Genomic DNA, 20,116 nt, shown 5'->3' with positions numbered 1-20,116 from the left:
AAAACCCTCCACTGGGTCACAAAGAGCTGGGCGGGACTAAATAACAACGAAATAAGCTAAAGTAAAACACTTAAGCATTTTTAAAAGATTGGTGAACTGGAGTAAAAGCTGCAGCTTGTAGCGCCCCCTCCTCACTGCCACCCAAGAGCGGCGCTCCGATCAGCATGCACACAAAAGTTTTTCGAAGCAGGCGGCCCAACTATACCTCTGACGCATGCGTATCTAATCCCGGGTCACCACCTAGCTTACTCACGTGCCCACAGCAAAGATGGACACAGAGGCCACGCCCACCTGGGAAGAGCAATTCGGCCTCCTTCCTCCTCTCGAGCGCAGCCTGTGGAGACGGGGGGAGGGGAAGAGAGAAACCGGAAGGACTTATTGCGCATGCCTCAACAGAATCCTTTTCCCCCCAGCCCCCGCCTCTCCCGTCATCCTTGCACCTTCTTCCGCTTCACGTCCAATCCTTGGAGGCGCCGACACCGGAACCGCCCCGCCTCGCGACCGGAAAGGGCTGTGCGCGAAGGCGTTGGGGCCGGAAGTGACGGGGAGGGGTGTTAGTGGTGTGGGGTGGTAGTTGGCGGGTGGTTGAGCTGATCCTGTCGCCATGTCCGCGGGGAGTGCGGCGCATCCCGGGGGTGGCGGGTGAGGCCTGGAGGGTGAAGGAGGTGGTGAGCGGGAATGGGAAGGGCTGAGGAGAGGGCGGAGGGGCCAGGCTAGCGAGAGAGAGGAGGTTGAGGTGAGGCTTGGCCAGGGGAGCGGAGGTGGGAAGGAACACGAGGAGGGGGAGTGAGGGAGGAGAGTTGGGGGGGGTCACCCAGAGGGGGCGGAGGGGAGGCTGAGGCGAGTGGGACAAAGCGGGAGGAGGAGCCTTGGGGAGGTCGCTGGGGGTTGGGGAGCCCGAGGAGGGGGAGGCCGGACGACCAATCGGGGAAAGAGGCGGGGCTGACCGAGAGGGGAAGGTGACAGGCTGCTGGGGCGGGGGCAATTAAAGGGGCTCAGATCCTAGAGTGGACGGAGTGGACTTGCACGTAGGTAGGAGCTAAATAAGTTGATCGAAATCTGGGGAATAACGATAGGTGATGTTAGGACGTATGTTAGCCCAAGAACAGCGGCCTTAAAAGTTACAGCATTTAGAACTGGAAGAGAGGTTACGAACCATCTCTTTCTATCCATGACATTATCTTAGGGATGAGAAGAGAAATGACTTGCTGAAGGTCATACATCTAATAAGTAGCAAAACCCGCTTTTAGCCTAGGTCTTGATGACTACGTGTCCATTGTTCGTTCCGCTGCCTCACAGAGGGCCGGAGTTTGTTTGACCGCTTAGTGGAGACACAACTTTGCGACTCCTTGTTATCCAGGTCTGCCACATGAAATTAAAGCTCAAGGAATCACACAAGAGTTGTGTCCCACTAAGCTGTTAAAAGTGGATAACTGCCTAATTGTGAGGGAAGTGCAAAGCAGGTTGTACACCTGCAGAGCATTGGGGGGAGGGGGCCACACCTGTAGCCTCTGCAGCTTAAGAGGCTAAGGCTGCGGGATAACATGAGTTCTTAGCAGCAGTAGGGCTGAAACCAAATGAACTAAATCAGGCACTAATTTCTGTGAGCCCCTTAAAGTGCAGGGTCACCAGACCCCCTGGGGACAGGCTAACTGATAGAAGTAGGGGAAACAAGGAAGTATAGGTTAAATATTGATAGATCAGTGGAGAACCAATCTGAAAGATAATATGTGTATATGTGTATGTTTATGCACATGTATATATATATATATATAGAGAGAGAGAGAGAGAGAGAGAGAAAGGCTATTATTATCCCAGGTAAAGATTGAAGTAAGGCAAGTTATCTTGAGAAGGTAAAGGAAAAAGAGAGTTGAAATTGAAGGGCAGCTGGGGCTTTCAGAGGGTTGACATTTTTATCTCATTCCTTAAGGCGCCGAAGTAAATGGGACCAGCCAGCACCAGCCCCGCTTCTCTTCCTCCCACCTGCTGCCCCTGGTGGAGAGATTCCCAACAGTGGGGGGAGTCCTGGGGGATCAGCAGCTGCTCCCTCAGGAGCCTTAGATGCAGCAGCTGCTGTGGCAGCCAAAATCAACGCTATGCTGATGGCTAAAGGAAAGCTCAAACCAACACAAAATGCTGTTGAGAAGGTATTTCAGGAGTAGGCTCACCTTTTGATATTCTCTTTTTAGAGGGATATAATAAGTGATTATTGGAACATTTCCATACTACTAAATTAGAGGACAAATCATTTTAAAATAAATTATCTTAATATGGTTTAAGATTGATGTGTTTAACCAATTTCTGAATAAAAGTACATTTTTAGTGTTGCATGAGCTAAAAGTTTAATAGACTGATTTACTTAATGACAACATTAAAATTTAATGAAAACTGAAGAATCGTGTGTGTATGTATGTATGTATGTGTGTAAGAAATAATAATATGTTGGGTACTCTGCATTTTTTTTGCTGAACATTATGTGGGATTGTAGAATCTGCAAAAGAGATGTCAAAGATTATTTAGGCCAACCTTTCACTGTTTGAAGCAATTTCTAATTTTCTGTAGCATTTTTAACAGCCATCTAACCTGTGTTAGAGTACCTTCAGTGTGATAGAACTTAATACTGCCAGAGGAAGCCCTCTTAATTGTTTGAACATTTTTTCATATGTTAAAATGAAATCTTCCTCCTAGTAATTTCTACCTACTGTTACGGTAGTAATGAACAAACGCTTGGGAAAAGGATCTCCTTGTAGCTGTACCAACAGGCCACAGGCATTAATTTATTAAATGCTTGCTATGTGCCAGGCACTTGTGCAGAGCCACAAGCAAAAACAAAATAATACTTGCCCTAAAGGAACCCATCTTCTAATTGGGGAAAGATCACACATAAAAGAGAGCTGAAAAGGATTGGGGAAGCATGTGGCTTAATGGTGGTAAAGTCTGAAGAGTCAGAAGCAGAGCTGGGAAATGAATGGAGGAAGGCTGGCCTAGTCCCTGTAGAAACTCATCAGTAGGAGAAGGGAGCAGAAGAATGTTCCTGAGTGAGAAGGCAGTTGAATCATGATAGCACAGTCTAAAGAGATAGAAGCTCCAGATTATTAGAATCAGAGTGACTACTTGAATATTCAGTTTCTATGAAGTTAATGGGCATTTTCATCAAAGTAGAAGTAAATTATTTTTTCCTTGAGTATTTCAGCATGTCTATGCTTTTAATTAGTTTTATATACAATTGTCCATTTCTTGTGATAGTGGTAGGGGCAAAGAATTGAATGTATACTGATGCAGAATAATCCTTGAAGTAGATGTTAGCCTTTGGTACCCCACATTTTTCCATGGACATATTATGTTTCTGAAATTACAATGGAACTCACTTAGAAAATGTGACTATATAGTGCTGTATCCACATTTTTGCTTTACACAGAAATTTTGTAGACCTGTTGTACAAGATAATGTCAGACTTTATTTTCCCCACATCACAAACCTGCTAGACATTGGTGGGAGGCATCCAAAAGTGTGAAAGAGGTACTCCAGGATTAAAAAGTCATGGGAAACGTGTAACTTATGTTGCTTGCCATGGGGAGAGCAGGAGAGGAATAGGGGGGAGAATTTGGAGCTCAGAATTTTTTTAAAAAGAATGTAAAAAATTGTTTTTACATGTACTTGGGAAAAAATTAAAAAAAAATTTTAGAATGTCATGGCATGTAATTAGAAACTGATAGTATTTTCAGTTTTGAGAAAAACGAACTAGGGTTTTTTACTTTGTATAGTTTTTACTGCACATAGTATACCTCATTAAGGTTGCTGAAACGAATAATCTAGTTTGAGAGTTTTGGAGTGTTGATAAAATAAAGCTAGATAGATTTGAGGTTCTGTGGCCTTGGGATATGGGATAAAGGTCTAGTCTGAGGAGTGTCATGCAATGGATCTCCCATGCATTTTACCACATGCTTATTACTTAGATGAATTAGGTTGCAAACCGTCATAGTTCAATCCACTCACATTCACTTGGTGGGAATAATTAATAACTTTTTAGTGTTTCTACAGTTTTATAGTAAGAAATCCATACACACATACTAAGATTAAAAATAATTTGGCAAAACGATGTCTTTACGTCCTTTAGTTTTCTGTGGGAAGCATGGTATAATATAAAAACGATGTCAAGAGCTCAAAATTCTAGTCGCTACTTTGCTACAAATAAGTGACATTTTATGTAGTTATGTAAAGTAAATCATTTTACATCTGTCTTCACTACACTATAGTAGATATAACAACTGTATTATGTATTTTTATAACAGATAAGGAAACTGACCTAAAGAGGTTAAGTTACATGCCCATGGTTACATGGCTATGTCAGGCAGTCTACGGTAATTGGAAATTCCAGAACTTTTTACACTATATTTCATTAACCATTTTACTTTGAGCCAATTGCTTCACATTATTGAGCCTCAGTTTCCTTATCTGTAAAATAAAGGGGATAGACTCTGATATCCATGGTCCCCTTTATTTCTAATGATCCATTTTTCTACTTTATACAAGGAAGACATACGTTTGAATAAACTCTTTGTGGGCAGCAACTGTTTTTCTCTTTGTATCCCCATTGCCTTGTAACATTGTAGTGCTTAATAAATATTTGATCATTTTAATTGAATGCGATGGCGTAGAGAGATGGAGGAATAGGAAAAACGTTTGGGGGACATGGGAGAAGCCAGTGAATATTTATCAGCTTAATGATTTTATTATTCTGTTTTTGTTCTGATTTCTTTGTTTGTAGCTTCAGGTCCCAGGCAAAGGCCTGGTCAGCAGTAAAAGCAAAGATGACCTGGTGGTAGCTGAAGTGGAAATCAATGATGTCCCCCTTACATGCAGAAACTTATTGACACGAGGACAGACTCAGGATGAGGTGTGTATGTAATTAATTTCTGCTTTTGGAATGGTAATACATAGAGGCATTTTAGAAAAGGAAAGATTTTTAGAACACAAGAAGAGATGTATACATTTGCTGTTTAGCTAAGGGATTATTATTCTGGTTTCCAAAGTCAAGATTCAGTTTATTTAAGAAAAGTATACATTTGAAGTTTGGAACTCAACAGTGTTGTGAGGATGCAAGAGGTAATGAAGTCAGGGAAATGGAACCTTAAAGCAGGGGAGAGACCCTATTTGCAATTTGACATTTTACCAGGGTGGAGCTTTAAGGTAGTAATTACTGGCTCTTTGGCTCCTGATTTGTGATCGACATACAAGTGAAGCATCTAGATAATGGAGACACAGTTAAATATCAACTTTGCAGAATTAAAACATAAAATTGTCATTTGTTCATTCATAACTGTCAACTTTGTCTTGGTTTCCTGACTCTTGGGAAAATCCCATGCAATTTGCAGCCTCTGTTATTAATGAACATGCAATTTTGTTCATTATGTTTTTTTGCTCTTTTTAGATCAGCCGACTGAGTGGGGCTGCAGTTTCCACTCGAGGGAGGTTCATGACAGCCGAGGAGAAAGCCAAAGTGGGACCTGGGTACAAATTAAAATTTTTTTCCTTGGTTCAAAGTGTTAAGAGTGGGAGTCACCAACTGATACTGCTCTTTGGGTCTGCTGGGTCCTTTCTATTGGGATACGTTAAAGATACTCTTATTTCTTAATTAGGAGCATGTTATAATGACTGCATAAAAAGCCCATTTGGGTATTCCAGGGTATTGTGTAACATTTGTGTCTTGGGTATCTCAGGTAGGGGTTTATGGAATATAGTTGGTTATTGAATGTGTACGTGTCAGATATGGATTATGGAGAATCTGTAGTAAAATTTTAATCCCGCAAGGTCTTCTATCTGCTATTTAATTGCATTTGACCTTCCTCTTCCAGTTCTCACTGTTGTCATTCTTTGGAAATGTCAAACTTTTTATTTTTTTAGGACTTTTTTACCTTCTACATATGAACCAGAAGGAAAGCAAAATTGAAGAGGTTATTTTTAAGTTAAAGGGAGACTTTAAAAAATGAAATTTTGGGGGGATTGCAAACATTTAAAAATATTGGCCTGGACAAAACATAATTAAGAGATGAAATTTGAAATAAAAACAAAAATCTCTTACAAATGAAGATGGTTTTTGGGCTACCTTGTAATATGGGGTTTATTTTATTATTAATTATCCACATCACTGCCAGCTTTTATCATGTTTAAACCAAAGTTAATTGCACTTTTGAGACCCACAATCCTATTTGACTTACACCTCATATGTGATTACTACACAATCTATTCTTACATATCTTGGTTATTAGCACATAGTACTAATGAAGTCATAGCTACAGTGCACCCTTATTGCCAAGTAGATGCAGTAAATTCATGCTTGATTAGCAGTGGATTCCAAATGAAATGTGGATGGATGTAGGAAAAGTATAACCATTCCTTCCTGGAAGAACAACTCACATGCCTTTTTAAGTCAGAACTATTACAGCTTCATATAGGACCTTGTATAGCTTTTTCCTCCCCTCAGTCACTTTTCTTAAGGATTTTGGAGACTGGCTAGCCTATATTGATTGGACCATTTTTGACAAGGAAGCCTCTTGTTAGTGCTTTGCATAGCTCTAATTAGCTCTAGTTACTAAATAGTAACTGTTTCCCTTTTACCCAGGCATCCTGAGGGTATTCCCCTCCCAGTTTGATTTTTTTGTTCTTTTATTGAAAGGGGCCATCCCTTAAGTAACTACTTAAAGAGGCTTATTCTTTGAATGGGTGTATCTCACTCAAAGTGAGAATCTGATGAGACCTCAGCCTAAAATGGCCAAGGTCTCGCATTGCATCCTGGGCCATCTCCAGTCATCCTGATGAATTCAGGCCACTGGACTGATTTGAGATGGCTCTGGAGGAGAAAGTGAGGCTGGTGACCTTGTACAGCCCTCCCTCACTCAAAGTCAAATGCAAGTCATGTCATCATCTTGATATCATGGTCTTCTTGGAGAATGAAAGACAAACATAAGCCTAGCTGTCCTAAAAATAAGTGCCAAAATAAGTTTCTCTCACTGTTGTCATTCCTTGGAAATGTCAGATTTTTTATTTTTTTTTGGACTTTTTTTTTTTTTTACCTTCTACCTATGAACCAGAAGCAAAGCAAAATTGAAGAGGTTTTTTTTTTTAAGTTAAAAAGAGATTTTAAAAAATGAAATTTAGAGCAGCTCGGTAGCACCATGGATAGAGCAAAAGTCCTAGAGTCAGAAGAACCTGAGTTCAAATCCAGACTTAAGACATTTACTAGCTGTGTGACCCCTGTTGCCTTAAAACAAAGAAAAGTCTTTGACCAGATGGTTCAGATTAGAGCTTGTCTGGTATTTTCGTGCACCATCCTTAGGAATGTCCTGCAAATACCATTGTGGTCAGCATTTGTGAAATATGTGGTTTAAGTCTTAAACTCTTACCGTCAGGGACTAATATAGAGGAAAGGGACTAAACTTAAATTTGTATTTGAAAACTAATACTCCAAATGTAAACTTAGGTCCTTAGAATGTTATTTCTTAATTTGATCATCCTTTGGTATCCAGAAGTATAAATAAATTGCCTAACTTTGACACCTTCATTTGTTTAATTTTCTTATTTGAAATTTTAAACCCATTTAAAATTAGAACATTGACATATGTTCCCTTTAGTTTGAAAGATCTACTTTATGTTCACTTTTCCAGGGACCGTCCATTATATCTTCATGTTCAGGGCCAGACGCGGGAGTTAGTAGACAGTAAGTAATCATTTTGCTTTATATTCAGTATGGCAGATATTTATTGTACTCTATTTGAAACACAAGTTGACTTTTGTGGGCTGTGTAACGAGATAAATGGACCAATTTCATCTTCTGTACACCTTCCAAATATGTAAAAGCTTGAAGAAAGCCACAGACTTGAACAGTGCATAAGATGGATTATCTGTCCTTGGGCTGTTGAGAATTGGACTTAACTTATTTTCGGGCACTAATCAGTCTTTAGGAGATTTACTTTCTGTGCCGTTTTAGGAGCTGTGAACCGAATCAAAGAAATCATCACTAATGGGGTTGTGAAGGCTGCTACAGGGACCAGTCCAACTTTCAATGGAGCGACAGTCACTGTCTATCACCAGCCTGCTCCTGTTGCCCAACTGTCACCAGCTATCGGTCAGAAGCCTCCATTCCAGTCAGGGGTATGTAATATACCTTGACCATCTTTAGGCCAGCAGCATAGTGCCTTGAATATTGCGGGTACACAGATATTTGAGTTTAATTTCAAGGTATTTTTGTTTAAAAGTTGAGGTCTCCAAGAGTTTAAGTGGATTGGGAGGTGGGATGAGGACAAATGAGAACAGTTTTCAAAAGAAGAATTACACGCTACCTTATATCAACAACTATATGAAAAATTGTTCCAAACAATAATAAGAGAAACACACATTGAAACAATTCTGAGGTTTCGCTTTACAGCAAATTAGCAAAGATGTCAAAAGAACAAAATACTCCTTGGACATGCTGTGGGAAGACAGATAAAAATATACTGTTAGTGGAACTTTGAACTGGTGCAACTGTTTTACGAAGTAATTTGGAATTGTGAAAAGCTATTAATTATAATAACCCTTGACCCAGGAATTCCATTACTGGTTGTACACCTCACAGAAGCCAGATAATAAAAACAAAGTAGGTGCCTATCAATTGGAAAATGGCTCAACAAATTTTGACACATTAGTGTAATAAACTATTAGATTATAAGAAATATTGAGTATGAAGAATTCAGAGAAACATGGGAAAATTTGTGTGAACTTATACAGAATGACTTTAATAGTACAAATTAAAAAACACTAAAAAACAGCTGAATTCTGGCTGATTCTAATGGCTGGTCTCAGAAAACTAGTTATGAAGCATATATTAGTAGACATAAGGGACTCTAGATATGAAATGCCATATATAGTGTCTGCCGCTTATGTCTGTTGATTTTGCTTAAATGTTTTTCTTGTTACAGGGGATGGGTGAAAGGGGGTAGATTTTAGGGCAAATGATTTTGTTTTTATACCACAGTCATTATATTTTTCACTTTAGGTTTAAGAAAAAAGTGAGATTAAGGAAACATGTATGATTAGCTGATTTGGATTACTTCTGAACTTGGTAGCTACTGGAGGACTAAGAAGGCTGAGTCTGATGAAGCTAGACTCTGCTGATACAATCCTCCTACAAAAAAGGGTTGGAGAGAGCAGTCCCACTTCGAGAATAGTAGAGGGCTGACTGTACTACCCAACATTATATTCCATCTTTTCATAGGAAGGAGCTATCCATAATAATTTCATGTTTACAACATATGTGTTACTTTGTAAAGTATTTGTATTGTATTGTGGGTGAGGATCCAGTACATGGGGTTTTTGAGTGGCATAATGTCATATGTAGTGTTTATTATTGAGAGAATTAAGTGTATGTTTTGTACGTGTTTTCTCAGGGAATAAGATTTTTGGGCTGAGATGTGATTCTTTTCTGTCTGCAGCTGCATTATGTTCAAGACAAACTATTTGTGGGTCTGGAACATGCTGTACCCACGTTTAATGTCAAGGAGAAGGTAGAAGGCCCCAGCTGCTCGTACTTGCAACACATTCAAATTGAAACTGGCGCCAAAGTCTTCCTCCGGGGCAAAGGCTCAGGCTGCATAGAGCCAGCTTCAGGCCGTGAAGCTTTTGAACCAATGTATATTTACATTAGGTATGTTTGAATAGGGTTAGGGAGGTGGGGGTAGGGGAGAAGTGTAGATCCTTAAACTATTGTTCAGAGCATTTATCAAGTGGTGCAGGCTGAGCAAAAGAAAATAGTTCTAAATTATTCAGTATTTAGCTAAAATATTAAAAGTAATTGTTAGACATAATGTCTTAAATATGATTAAAGGAAGTTTTAGAATCTTCTCTGGAAGCCTTTAAGCCCAAGAGATACCCTGCTTTTTTGGAGTTAGTTTCAGTCTAATTCTTCTTTTAGAAGTGGAAAGATGTGTTGGAAAAATGTTGTATTTAATATTAGATAATCTGAGTTCCAGTTACAGCCCTGACACTTTGTAGCTGTGTTGGCAGTGGACTGGTCACTTAACCTGTCTGTGCCTCATGAAACTTCATTTGTAAAATTATAATAATGATTAAAAACTTGTAAAACTTAATGGAATGGTAAGAAAAGTGCTTTGTAAACTGTTGAGCTTCATAGAAATTAAGCTTTTTTTAAAGCAGGGTATAACATCCTTTCCAATTCCAGTGTTCAGTTTTGCAATTTGTAATTGTAAAACAAAGTTTTCTTAATCTGCTGTCTGTGAATTTTTTTAAAAATTTTTTTATTTTTAAAAAAAATTTTTTATAACTGTTTTATTATGCATTTAAATGCATATGAGAAGGGATCTATAGTCTTCATCAAATTTCCAAAGGGATCCATGACTCAAAAAGAAGTTGAGAATTCCTGTAAAAGAAATGAGATGATATACGTAATTATGACAAGTTCTTTTTGAACCTATGGTTATTTTTATTATTTTCTTGGAAAATTGGATGAGCCTGGCATGTATTTTTCCCCCTTCATTTGGCTATATGAGATCTATGGGAGGGGGCATCTGTGTAAGGAAAGGTAGTAAAAATATTTATAGCCACCCTACTGAACATACTCCAAATACTTAAGGGCATGTTTCTATGTCATATTTTCAGACCTAGAATTTGAGGTACCATGAGAATTTGGATTAGATCATGGACAGTAGTAGACTGGAAATCAGAGCAGTGTGCTGGATTATTTATTTTTCTTTCCCACTGAATTCCTTGTCCTTGTTTCTTTGCAGTCATCCCAAGCCAGAAGGTCTTGCTGCTGCCAAGAAGCTCTGTGAGAATCTCTTACAAACAGTGAGTTGTATTGTCTTGTTTAGCGGTTTTTGCTGCCTTTGGGGCCTGACATGGCTTCATTTCTCACCCTACACCTGTACACACTTTGGAGAGGCCAGAATTACCAACGTGTGCGTTATAGTTTACGTACCTGGTCTCCCTTTTCCTTTTGGAATTTGGAAGTCACCACTGCATTAGTTTCATCATTTTTTATCCATTTTGTGGGGCTTTTTGGTTGCCTTTTTTTAACCTTAGATTTTTTTAACCCCAGATAGCCTATGCTCTCTTACTGCCTAGAAGGTGTGGGAGTTCAGGAGTATAAATATGTGAATATTTGCCAAAAATACTTGCCAAATCCAGACTAGGTAGATCTTAGAGTACAGTCTAAATAAAACGACTGACTGTGGAGCTAGTTGCTGCTTGAATGAGCCATCTTGTTGATGTCTTCAATCAGGCAGGTAGTGTGGGTGATCAAAAGTTTATTATATTATAGCTGTGTCTTGAGAGTCTAAAAGGCTGAGATGCTAAATTGAGCCTTGATCTTGGGGTTTATGGTTGGCCCTCATCTCCTGTTAGTTTTGTAGTCTCCTGCTTCCTTGTTCTTATACTGGGCATTTGTGAAGGGAAGAGGTGGGTGTGAGAGAGAGAGAGAGAGTGAGAGAGTGTGTGTGTGTGTGTGTGCGTGTGTGCGTGTGCGCACGCGCGCACACATACTGAGGGATAAGTGGGGGCAGAACCAAAAAGGTTGATATTTATGATGAAAAAATCAGGGAATGTTGATTATTATGTTTGGATTAACAACTTTGAAATTGTCTGATTGCTGTCTGGTGTCGTATACGAATGTTAAGTACTGTGTATATTGGAGGACAATGGTATTTTAGACCAAGAAAAAGTCCATTGCTTCATAGAGCTGATCTTATATAAGTTATCAGCTTCTCGGCCTCTACTCACTGGCCTCTTCGAAATAGCTGAGCCCTCCTATACATTTTCTCTTCCCAGTTAGAGTGTTAGTTCTTTGCTTTTTCTGTTTGTATCTCAAGTGCATAGCTCAGTCCTTGGCAGATAGTAAATATTTAATACATGCCTTTTTATTCATCCTGTCAAAATTTAGATTAGAACCCCTTGTGAAAATATTAAGTTCAGTTAATGTTTATTGAGTCATTTTCAAATTAATTTTCACAGCAGCTCCAAAATTCCCCAATTCTCTTTGAGAATTAGAAGCTCTAGAATTGCTTACACAGGTCTTGGCCTGAAAGAAATGTCTTCACCAGACCTACCAAAAATTTCGGGAAGCTTTTGCTATAATTAACTATGGATCCAGCCATACATACTTGTTAATTTCTTCTTTTTTCTTTCTCAGGTTCATGCGGAATACTCTAGATTTGTGAATCAGATTAACACTGCCGTACCTTTACCAGGTATGTATGCTTTTCTTTTGGGATTGTGAATCCATTTATTGTAACCAATGCTTATATTTGGGTCATGGAAACCGAGGCTAGGCCTAGAGTGCCCTAAAGTCCCAAGTAACATTACTTCACACTTATTTGTAATTTGGAAAAACATTTTGCTTCATTTTTTCCCCTTTCCCATTAGGTAATAAGTGTAACTCAACATGATTGTCTCCTTCTGCTGCAGCTGATAATAAACACTTTTTTTCTTCCCCCTCAGGCTATACACAACCCTCTGCTATAAATAGTGTCCCTCCACAACCACCATATTATCCATCCAATGGCTATCAGTCTGGTTACCCTGTTGTTCCCCCTCCTCAGCAGCCAGTTCAGCCTCCCTATGGAGTACCAGGCATAGTGCCACCAGCTGTTTCATTGGCACCTGGAGTCTTGCCAACGTTACCTACTGGAGTCCCACCTGTGCCAACACAATACCCGATTTCACAAGTGCAGCCTCCAGCTAGCACTGGACAGGTAGGATGCTAAAGGGTACATAAGTTGGTGTGGTTTTGGGGGGAAGGAACATAGAGTTTAAGAAAAGAATAAAGTATTTTACTCATTGAAAAAGAAAACCTATTATATAAACACATCAGATATCTTTATTCTGCATCCTCTGCTTCTGAATCACTTTGTCACTTTAAAAAGCAAAAAAACCCAAAAAATTAAAAAAAAAAAACAAACAACCCACCTCTCAAGATATCCTTAAATTAGAAGGTCCAGAAGGTGAAAAGGGTTTTAGCTCATCTCATCCCACTCCTACCACAAAGAGCTGTTTTTCTCTGGACCTTCCATTTTCATAATCTTCCCAAACAGTGCTGGCTTCAGGTTTTCATATGTACAAGTTTAGAAAGTTAGGAACAAGAGATCTTAGTCACAGCTTTAGAGTTGGAAAGGACTTTAGTGACCATCTAGTTTGAACCCCAAAGAATATATCTGCTACCACAAAGGGGCATCCGGCCCTTGCCAGAAACCTTTAGCGAGGAGTAACCTACATCTCAAAATAGTGTATTCATTCTGCTTTTGAATAACTCTTAGTTGTCAAGAATTTTCTCCTCATATAAAGCCTGAATTTGGTTGTCCATTGCTCTTAGTTTTTCTCTGTGGTCAAGCAGAGTAGGTCTCATTCTGGTTCCATCTAATAGCCCTTCGGGTCGTTGAAGATAGCTCTTATGTCCCCTACAAATCTTTGCTGATATGTATTAAATATTCCCAGTTTCTCCAATTGATTCTCATGTGATTTGGACTCAGACCCTTCATCATTCTGGTTGGCTTCCTCTGGGTGTTTTCCAACTTAACCAGTGTTCTTCCTAAACTCTGATCCCTAAAACTGAACATAATACTACAGGTCTGATCTGACCAGACCAGAGTAGATAGGATGAATGTCACCTACTTTCTGAAAATGCCACCTCTCTGAGTGCAGCCTAAGATTGCATTAGCTTTCTCGACTGCTATAATCACACTGTTGACTCATTGAGTTTGTAGTCTCTTTAGCTCCCCCTCTGATCTATTTCTGTCAAACTGCTATCTAGCCCATACCTCCTCCATTTTGTACTTGTGAAGTTTATTCTTTGAACCCAAGTGTAAGACTTAACACATCCCTATTGCATACCATCTTATTTTATTAAGCCAAATATTCTAACCTGTTAAGATGATTCTGAGTTCTGATTTTTCATTTTTGGATGGAAGTCAAATCAGCAAACATTTTTTAAACTCCTACTGTGTTCTAGGCACTGTGCTAAACCGTGGAGATACAAAGAAAGGCAAATCCAAAAAACAAAAACCACAGTCCTTTCAAGGAGCTCAGAGTCTAATGGGGGAGATAATATACATACAAGAGGAAGATAGGATAAATTAGTGGTAATCTGAAAGAGAAGGCACTGACATTAAGGGGGATCAGGAAAGCTTTCTTGAAGAAAATGAGATTTTAGCTGGTACCTGAATGATTCAGTGCGTTAACTGTCCCTTCCAACTTTGTGTTACCTGCAGTTTGATAGGCATGCTACCTACAACTTTATCTAAGTCATCAGCAAAAAGTACTCAGCAGCACTTAGCAAAACAGATGTGTGATTTACTCCATTTGGAGAACTACCATCTTCTAAGTTGACACTAAGCATTAGTAATTGCTTTTTGAGTCCAATCATTCAGTCAGTTTTGATCTGCCAGATTACATTATCAGCTAGCTTCTATGTATCTGTCTTTCCCACAAGAATGGCTTAGGAGACCTATGAAAATGCTATGCTTTTGAAATACGTAACCAAATGTTAAAAAAAACTCCACTAGATTTTTAAAATAAAGAGTAGATGGTAATCTTTCTGCAATGGAATAGGTACCATTCTTAATTTTTAAGAATCCATAAAATTTCATCGTGTGTATTTATTTCCCAATGCAGGTTTTAAATTCTACTTTTTACATAAGGACAACTATTTCCCAACTTTGATCCAGAATTCTTTGTACCTGTAATGGCATCTTAAAATAATAGAAGAAACTAGTGTCCAAAGAACTATTTTTTAGTGACTGGAAATAGGAAATGTAATTTTCTTTGCAGCACACGTTGCCAGTGGTTGTTTACTTACAGAGCTGTCATGCGTGATGAATGTCTTTAAATGTAAATATTGTTTGAATCCGCCTGGACTGTTTTTGTTTATAGAGAATGGGTATGATTTTAATAAGTGTGTCTGCCTTTTAATAAGAGCAGTAATGACACACTGAATTTGTAACAGGTCTTTCTTCCCAGAAGTTCAAAGTCTGTGGTAGATTATCTTCACATAGCCCTAAGAAGAAGGGAGATAGATAGTATTGCTATATTTTGTTAACATTACAGTAATTTTACTGGTGCCTAGGAGAAGATGAAAGTTTTTAATGAGTGTATCTCATAAAAATATATTATTCTCACTGTTTTGTATTCTTATTTTCTCTCATTTTCCCCTTCTTGGTTTGTTCTGGCCCCCAGAGTCCGATGAGTGGTCCTTTTCTTCCTGCTGCCCCTGTCAAAACTGCCTTGCCTACTAGTCCCCAGCCTCAGCCCCCACTCCCAGCCCAGCCCCAGGGGCAGAAGAGGCGGTTCACAGAGGAGCTACCAGATGAACGAGAATCTGGACTTCTGGGATACCAGGTCAAATAAAATATCCAGTCTTACTTTTCTCAGCAACTTACTTCTTAACCTTACTCTCCCTCTAAAGAGACAGAAATCCAAATCTACATCAGCAGTCCTCTTGATGATAATATTTGATATACCTATAATTAAGTCATTTATGATTTTATTCTTGAGGAATTAATGTGCAACCCTGGGACTGCCCTTTGTTTTGTTTTTTAAGTTAAAAAGGGCACAGTGATGTGCTTACCAAGCATCCCACTTTGAGAAAAAAAAACCCAAAAACCTTTAACTAGAACCTGGAAGGAATTCAGTAGAGGCCTGTTGCTATAGAAGATTCATTATGGTTCTCATTTTACTAGAGGTATCACCGAGATTTAGTAGTCTACCAATTTGTTGAGGGTTTTTTGTTGTTGCACCTTGGCTTTCAATTCACTATTCTCCCTCAGATGCCAAATAGAAAGCTGCCAGAAATATTAGCATGTAATATATTACCTAATTACTCTGGGGTACCCTTTCCCCCATCCAATAAAAGGATCACTTTCAAGACAAGAATCATATTTATAGTTGTCCCATATTAATGTAGTGTGCAAAAATTAATAGCTTTTCATATTATATGACTGGGCTTGTGCTATTCAGTTAAGTTGTGGCCAGTCTTGGAACAAGCAAGTCACGTTATTTGAATCCCTTAGTAAGGGACAACATTCTGTTTAAGGAAAAGAAGTTGAAATTCCTATTTTGAGAGTAGTTATATGTTGGCCAAATCTCAAGGAACTGTGTAGTTCAGACTAGTTACAGTTTACCTGAAAGATGGGGCACGTGACAGTTACATTAAGGAGCTAAACTAATACAGCAGTTGTAGATTTGCTAATGCCGCTGTATTTTTCTGCTCATAGCATGGACCCATTCATATGACTAATTTAGGTACAGGCTTCTCCAGTCAGAGTGAGATCGAGGGTGCAGGATCGAAGCCGGCAAGTTCCTCAGGCAAGGAGAGAGAGAGGGACAGGTAAGTTGATTGAATTGTCTAATGGGCAATTAACATGACATAAAAGATGATATTTGAGTAATTGCTACAGGCTTCATTGTTATGAGATTGAAACGAATATTAGTCAAACAAGCTTCTATTTGTTACAATGAATGCAACAAGTGGAAAACATTAATTTTCTTCTCTAGAGCCCATATAAAGACGTAGGTACAATCAGTTGTAGCTTTTTGAGGACATGGTTATCCAGGCCTCTTCCTTTGTTTAGGCCTGTACAACATATGGCTTGAGGGCTTATTGCAGCCCACCAAAGGATTTCAGGCAGCCCATGAAAAATGTAGGGTTGCCACTGCACATTCTCCTGTTTGTCATGTGACCCAAGGCAACCAGCTATCATCAGTTTTTCTCTAGTCTAGCCTATCTGCCCCCAAAAGTTTAGCCTGTTTTAATTTTGGCCCCTATCTACTGCCAAGTTGTGGGTCTGCTTTTACTTCTTATTGCCTGTATTTTAGCCAGTGCAATGAGAATGGATAAGTACTGAGTGAGGAGAAATTTAATTCAGCCAAATTTGTTAGTTGTTAATAGCTCTGGAATTTTTTGTTTTCTTTTTAAAAGATTTTGTGGATAGGAGCTTGAAACTAATGGTCAGAATGAATTTTTAAGGGACTATTTGTAGATTTTTTATTTTCCTGTCTTTACTTCACTCCTGAAAACTCAAGGACTGATTGAATTTGCTTTAGAATGAAGCCCTAAATGAACAAGGCGCCTCTAGCCATGATGGTTCTAAATCTCTTGTCTTTTAACAGGCAGTTGATGCCTCCACCAGCTTTCCCAGTGACTGGAATAAAAACTGAATCTGATGAAAGAAATGGGTCTGGGGCCTTATCAGGCAGCCATGGTGAGTATGGTGTAGGTGGGAGACTCTTTAGTCTGGGCTGTAACTTTTAGCTTTCTTATCTGATGTTCACTTGGGTGATCCTGAATAATAAACTGCTTTTCTTTGTGTTCAAACACATACCCTGTAGAAACCTAACCTTTTACCTTTTAACTGGTTTGTCCAGGAAGATTCTAGAAAATATAGTCAGTTTACATGGCACATAGCATCAACTTCCATATTTACCACCCATCAAAAAGGCTACTAATTGAATCTTTAAATTAAGTAGCAAATTTCAGAATTCAAAAGTAGCATTGCATGCTCTTTAGACACCAAGAGTTAACTTCCTCAGAACTAGTGAAGCTAATGCTAGATTCTTATAGATCTAACCCTGAGCCATTGCTCAATCTGAGAATCTTGCCTCTCATCCCAGAACAGTTGTTGTGGGCTCTAGAAGGTCCGTAGGATGTGGTGCTTTTCTGTACTTGTGGCCTTACTAAAAATGAACAGAGGCAAATACATTTCTTTTTTACTTCTTTCTTTTAACTCTTTAAAAGGTGAAATGTCAGTCCTTAGAAACTCACTTGCTAACTTTCCTTTTTTTCTTTTTTGTGTTTCTTTTTCTTTCTCTTTTCTTACATGGTTCTGGTGGATTCACATTTGCTGATGCTGGTGCTGTTTTCGTGTGATCTTCAACGGTTTTGGGTGACCATTGACCCTGTGACCTCAAAATGGTGTCCAACTAACCATTTACAATTAACATCTTTTTTTATTAACAATTTTATGGTATTATCTTTTTTCTTGGTGGGGATGGGGGTTGGGGTTGCATTTCTCTATTCTAGATTATCCAGCTAAGAAGATGAAAACTACGGAAAAGGGATTTGGGCTGGTAGCTTATGCTGGGGATTCATCTGATGAAGAGGAGGAGCATGGAGGCCATAAAAATGCAAGTACTTTCCCACAGGGCTGGAGTTTGGGATATCAGTACCCTTCATCACAGCATCGAGCTAAACAACAAATGCCTTTCTGGATGGCCCCGTAGAAGACAACAGAGCAGATCTTTGATCATCAGTGACTCTTCTCTAGCAATAATGCATGTGTATCACATAACAGACTGTGGAGCTGGGGGAGCCATCTTTAACGTTTCCAGAAGTTAGAGGTGCTGTGTCCCCTTTCAGAGGAGTTGCATTCTTTTAAAAATGTTCTCATTTCTGCAGCAGCATACCATCCCTTAAAAGATGTTTAGAATCACAGGCTTATTTCAGGGGAGAGAGGATGTCTTGAGAGAAGATGAAATGTGCTTGCTTGATAAAAGGAGCAAAGAGTGTTGCTTGTGGGTCTGGCCCCCATGTTATTTACAAGTATCAGACCCTAGCTCTGACATGATACAAGTAACTATTTGTATTTCTCTGCATTTCATGGATGATTATAAGCAGTGGCAGCCAAAATCTTAGCATTAATGGGGACGTAATTTTGAGAACTTGCATTCTGTCTTTTAATATTTAATTCTTCTAAGAGACTCTTTTCCATATTCCGTTGTTGGATTACTTTTGTTCTGAAAAATGCTGTTTTCTCATTTGAGAATCTTGGATCTAACCAGTTCCTGGATGGAAAGTTGAAGTTATTTCCTCATCTTTATTGGGATTATCTACATACCCAGAACCTTCTGCATATTTATGTCTTAAGACAGTCATTGCAACTTTTATTTCATCATTTTAAACTTTCCCTCTCTTCAGCTGGTCCAGATGAAGCTGCTTGACCATGAGCAGGTCAGAGCATCTGAAATTGTTCTCTTACTACTCTCAGTCTACCAGGTTCTTTTCCCAGCTGCATAGCTCATCATCATGGAAATTGTATGTCTCCACAGAACTGGTTGCAACTGTAGTAGAGAGACTTGATTGCTCTGACTAGCCTGGTGAATCATTTAGAATGATCGAAATTGCAGCTAGTTCCTTTTTTCTTGGCATTACAAAGGTCCTGCCAAAAGAACTTTTTTTTTTGTATTGAGAATATTGATTTGTGAATCCACTGAGAACCGTCGGTGCTGGCCTGCAGAGCAGGAGTTAGTGTTTGAGATATTGGGACTGTTGTTTTTGCACACTTGAACACTTTGCAGGCTGGCTTTGTATAAAATTTCTCTGGTTTCCTATATGTTGTAAATATTTAGAACCATAATTTCATTATAAATAAATATAAATATTCTGCATTCTGCTTCTCTTCCCTTCTATTATATTTTGCGTTGTCTAGCACGGAAAACTAGCGAATCATTATCCTGGATGTTAAGTACTGGCAAACACCATTTTTGTGTTTTCATAAAAATAAGCAAAGCTGTTACAGGAGGGAATGGTATAAGTGTAATAACCTTAACGCCGGATTATGATAGAATACGAAAGATTGACATTCTTGCAAAATCAGACCAATTGGGATACTACCCAGATATGCTAATATTGTTTATTTTCATGCATTAACCAGGTTATAGATCAGGTTTTAAGAAAAATAACCATTTTGGGGAAAGTTAGGGACTATGTAAAAAGGGGAGAAGGAAGATGCTTTCCTGTGTGTAAAATAGATACGTAAGATTCTGCCAAAACTTGTCCAATTGCTACCAGCCCGAGAGAGTAAAATTCATTTGAAAGCTGAACGTATGAAAAGATTACTAACGGTGCTTGCTTTTGAAGCACAGATCCAAAAAGAAATTGTTGGGAGACACTAAGCTCCAACTCAAAGGATGCCACAAGGTAAGAAAGCAGCCACTTCAAACGCCCTGGGTGCTGACCTCCTTGCCTTCCCAGGCCATGTGGTAGCAGCCTGCCAGGTGAGCCGCGCACAGCAGCTGCATGGAGTTTTGATTTCGTCAGTGGAGCCAGCTTCCATGCATCTTCCCCGCAGCCTGGCTC

The 20,116-nt window shown here is 39.2% G+C and overlaps 1 protein-coding gene and 1 non-coding gene across 3 annotated transcripts; both read left to right on the top strand.

The window, feature by feature from the left end:
• Positions 1–551: 551 nt before the first annotated feature.
• KHDC4 (KH domain containing 4, pre-mRNA splicing factor) lies at positions 552–19,425 on the top strand. 2 transcript variants are annotated; one of them, XM_072637825.1, is made up of 14 exons: positions 552–642; positions 1,931–2,147; positions 4,769–4,897; positions 5,432–5,511; positions 7,665–7,717; positions 7,988–8,151; positions 9,471–9,682; positions 10,782–10,842; positions 12,182–12,239; positions 12,490–12,743; positions 15,220–15,381; positions 16,257–16,369; positions 17,152–17,243; positions 18,062–19,425. In XM_072637825.1, the coding sequence occupies exons 1-14, from the start codon at positions 605–607 to the stop codon at positions 18,259–18,261; spliced, it is 1,833 nt and encodes a 610-aa protein (XP_072493926.1). In that variant the 5' UTR covers positions 552–604; the 3' UTR covers positions 18,262–19,425. The 2 variants fall into 2 exon arrangements, with proteins under 2 accessions (XP_072493926.1, XP_072493927.1); XM_072637826.1 differs by lacking the exon at positions 18,062–19,425 and having other exon boundaries at positions 16,285–16,369.
• LOC140530645 (small Cajal body-specific RNA 4) lies at positions 9,107–9,235 on the top strand. Its single transcript, XR_011976073.1, has one exon.
• Positions 19,426–20,116: the final 691 nt, after the last annotated feature.

Source organism: Notamacropus eugenii, chromosome 2 (assembly GCF_028372415.1).
Source record: "Notamacropus eugenii isolate mMacEug1 chromosome 2, mMacEug1.pri_v2, whole genome shotgun sequence".
Taxonomy (NCBI): Eukaryota; Metazoa; Chordata; class Mammalia; order Diprotodontia; family Macropodidae; genus Notamacropus; species Notamacropus eugenii.
The sequence above is the reverse complement of the archived record's forward strand: the minus strand, read 5'-3'. Positions and strand labels throughout refer to the sequence as shown.

Coding starts and splice junctions, on each gene's coding strand:
- KHDC4 (XM_072637825.1), top strand. CDS start 605: ATGTCCGCGGGGAGTGCGGCGCATCCCGGGGGTGGCGG. Junction 7,718..7,987: donor GACGCGGGAGTTAGTAGACA/GTAAGTAATCAT, acceptor GTGCCGTTTTAG/GAGCTGTGAACCGAATCAAA. Junction 12,240..12,489: donor CACTGCCGTACCTTTACCAG/GTATGTATGCTT, acceptor CTTCCCCCTCAG/GCTATACACAACCCTCTGCT.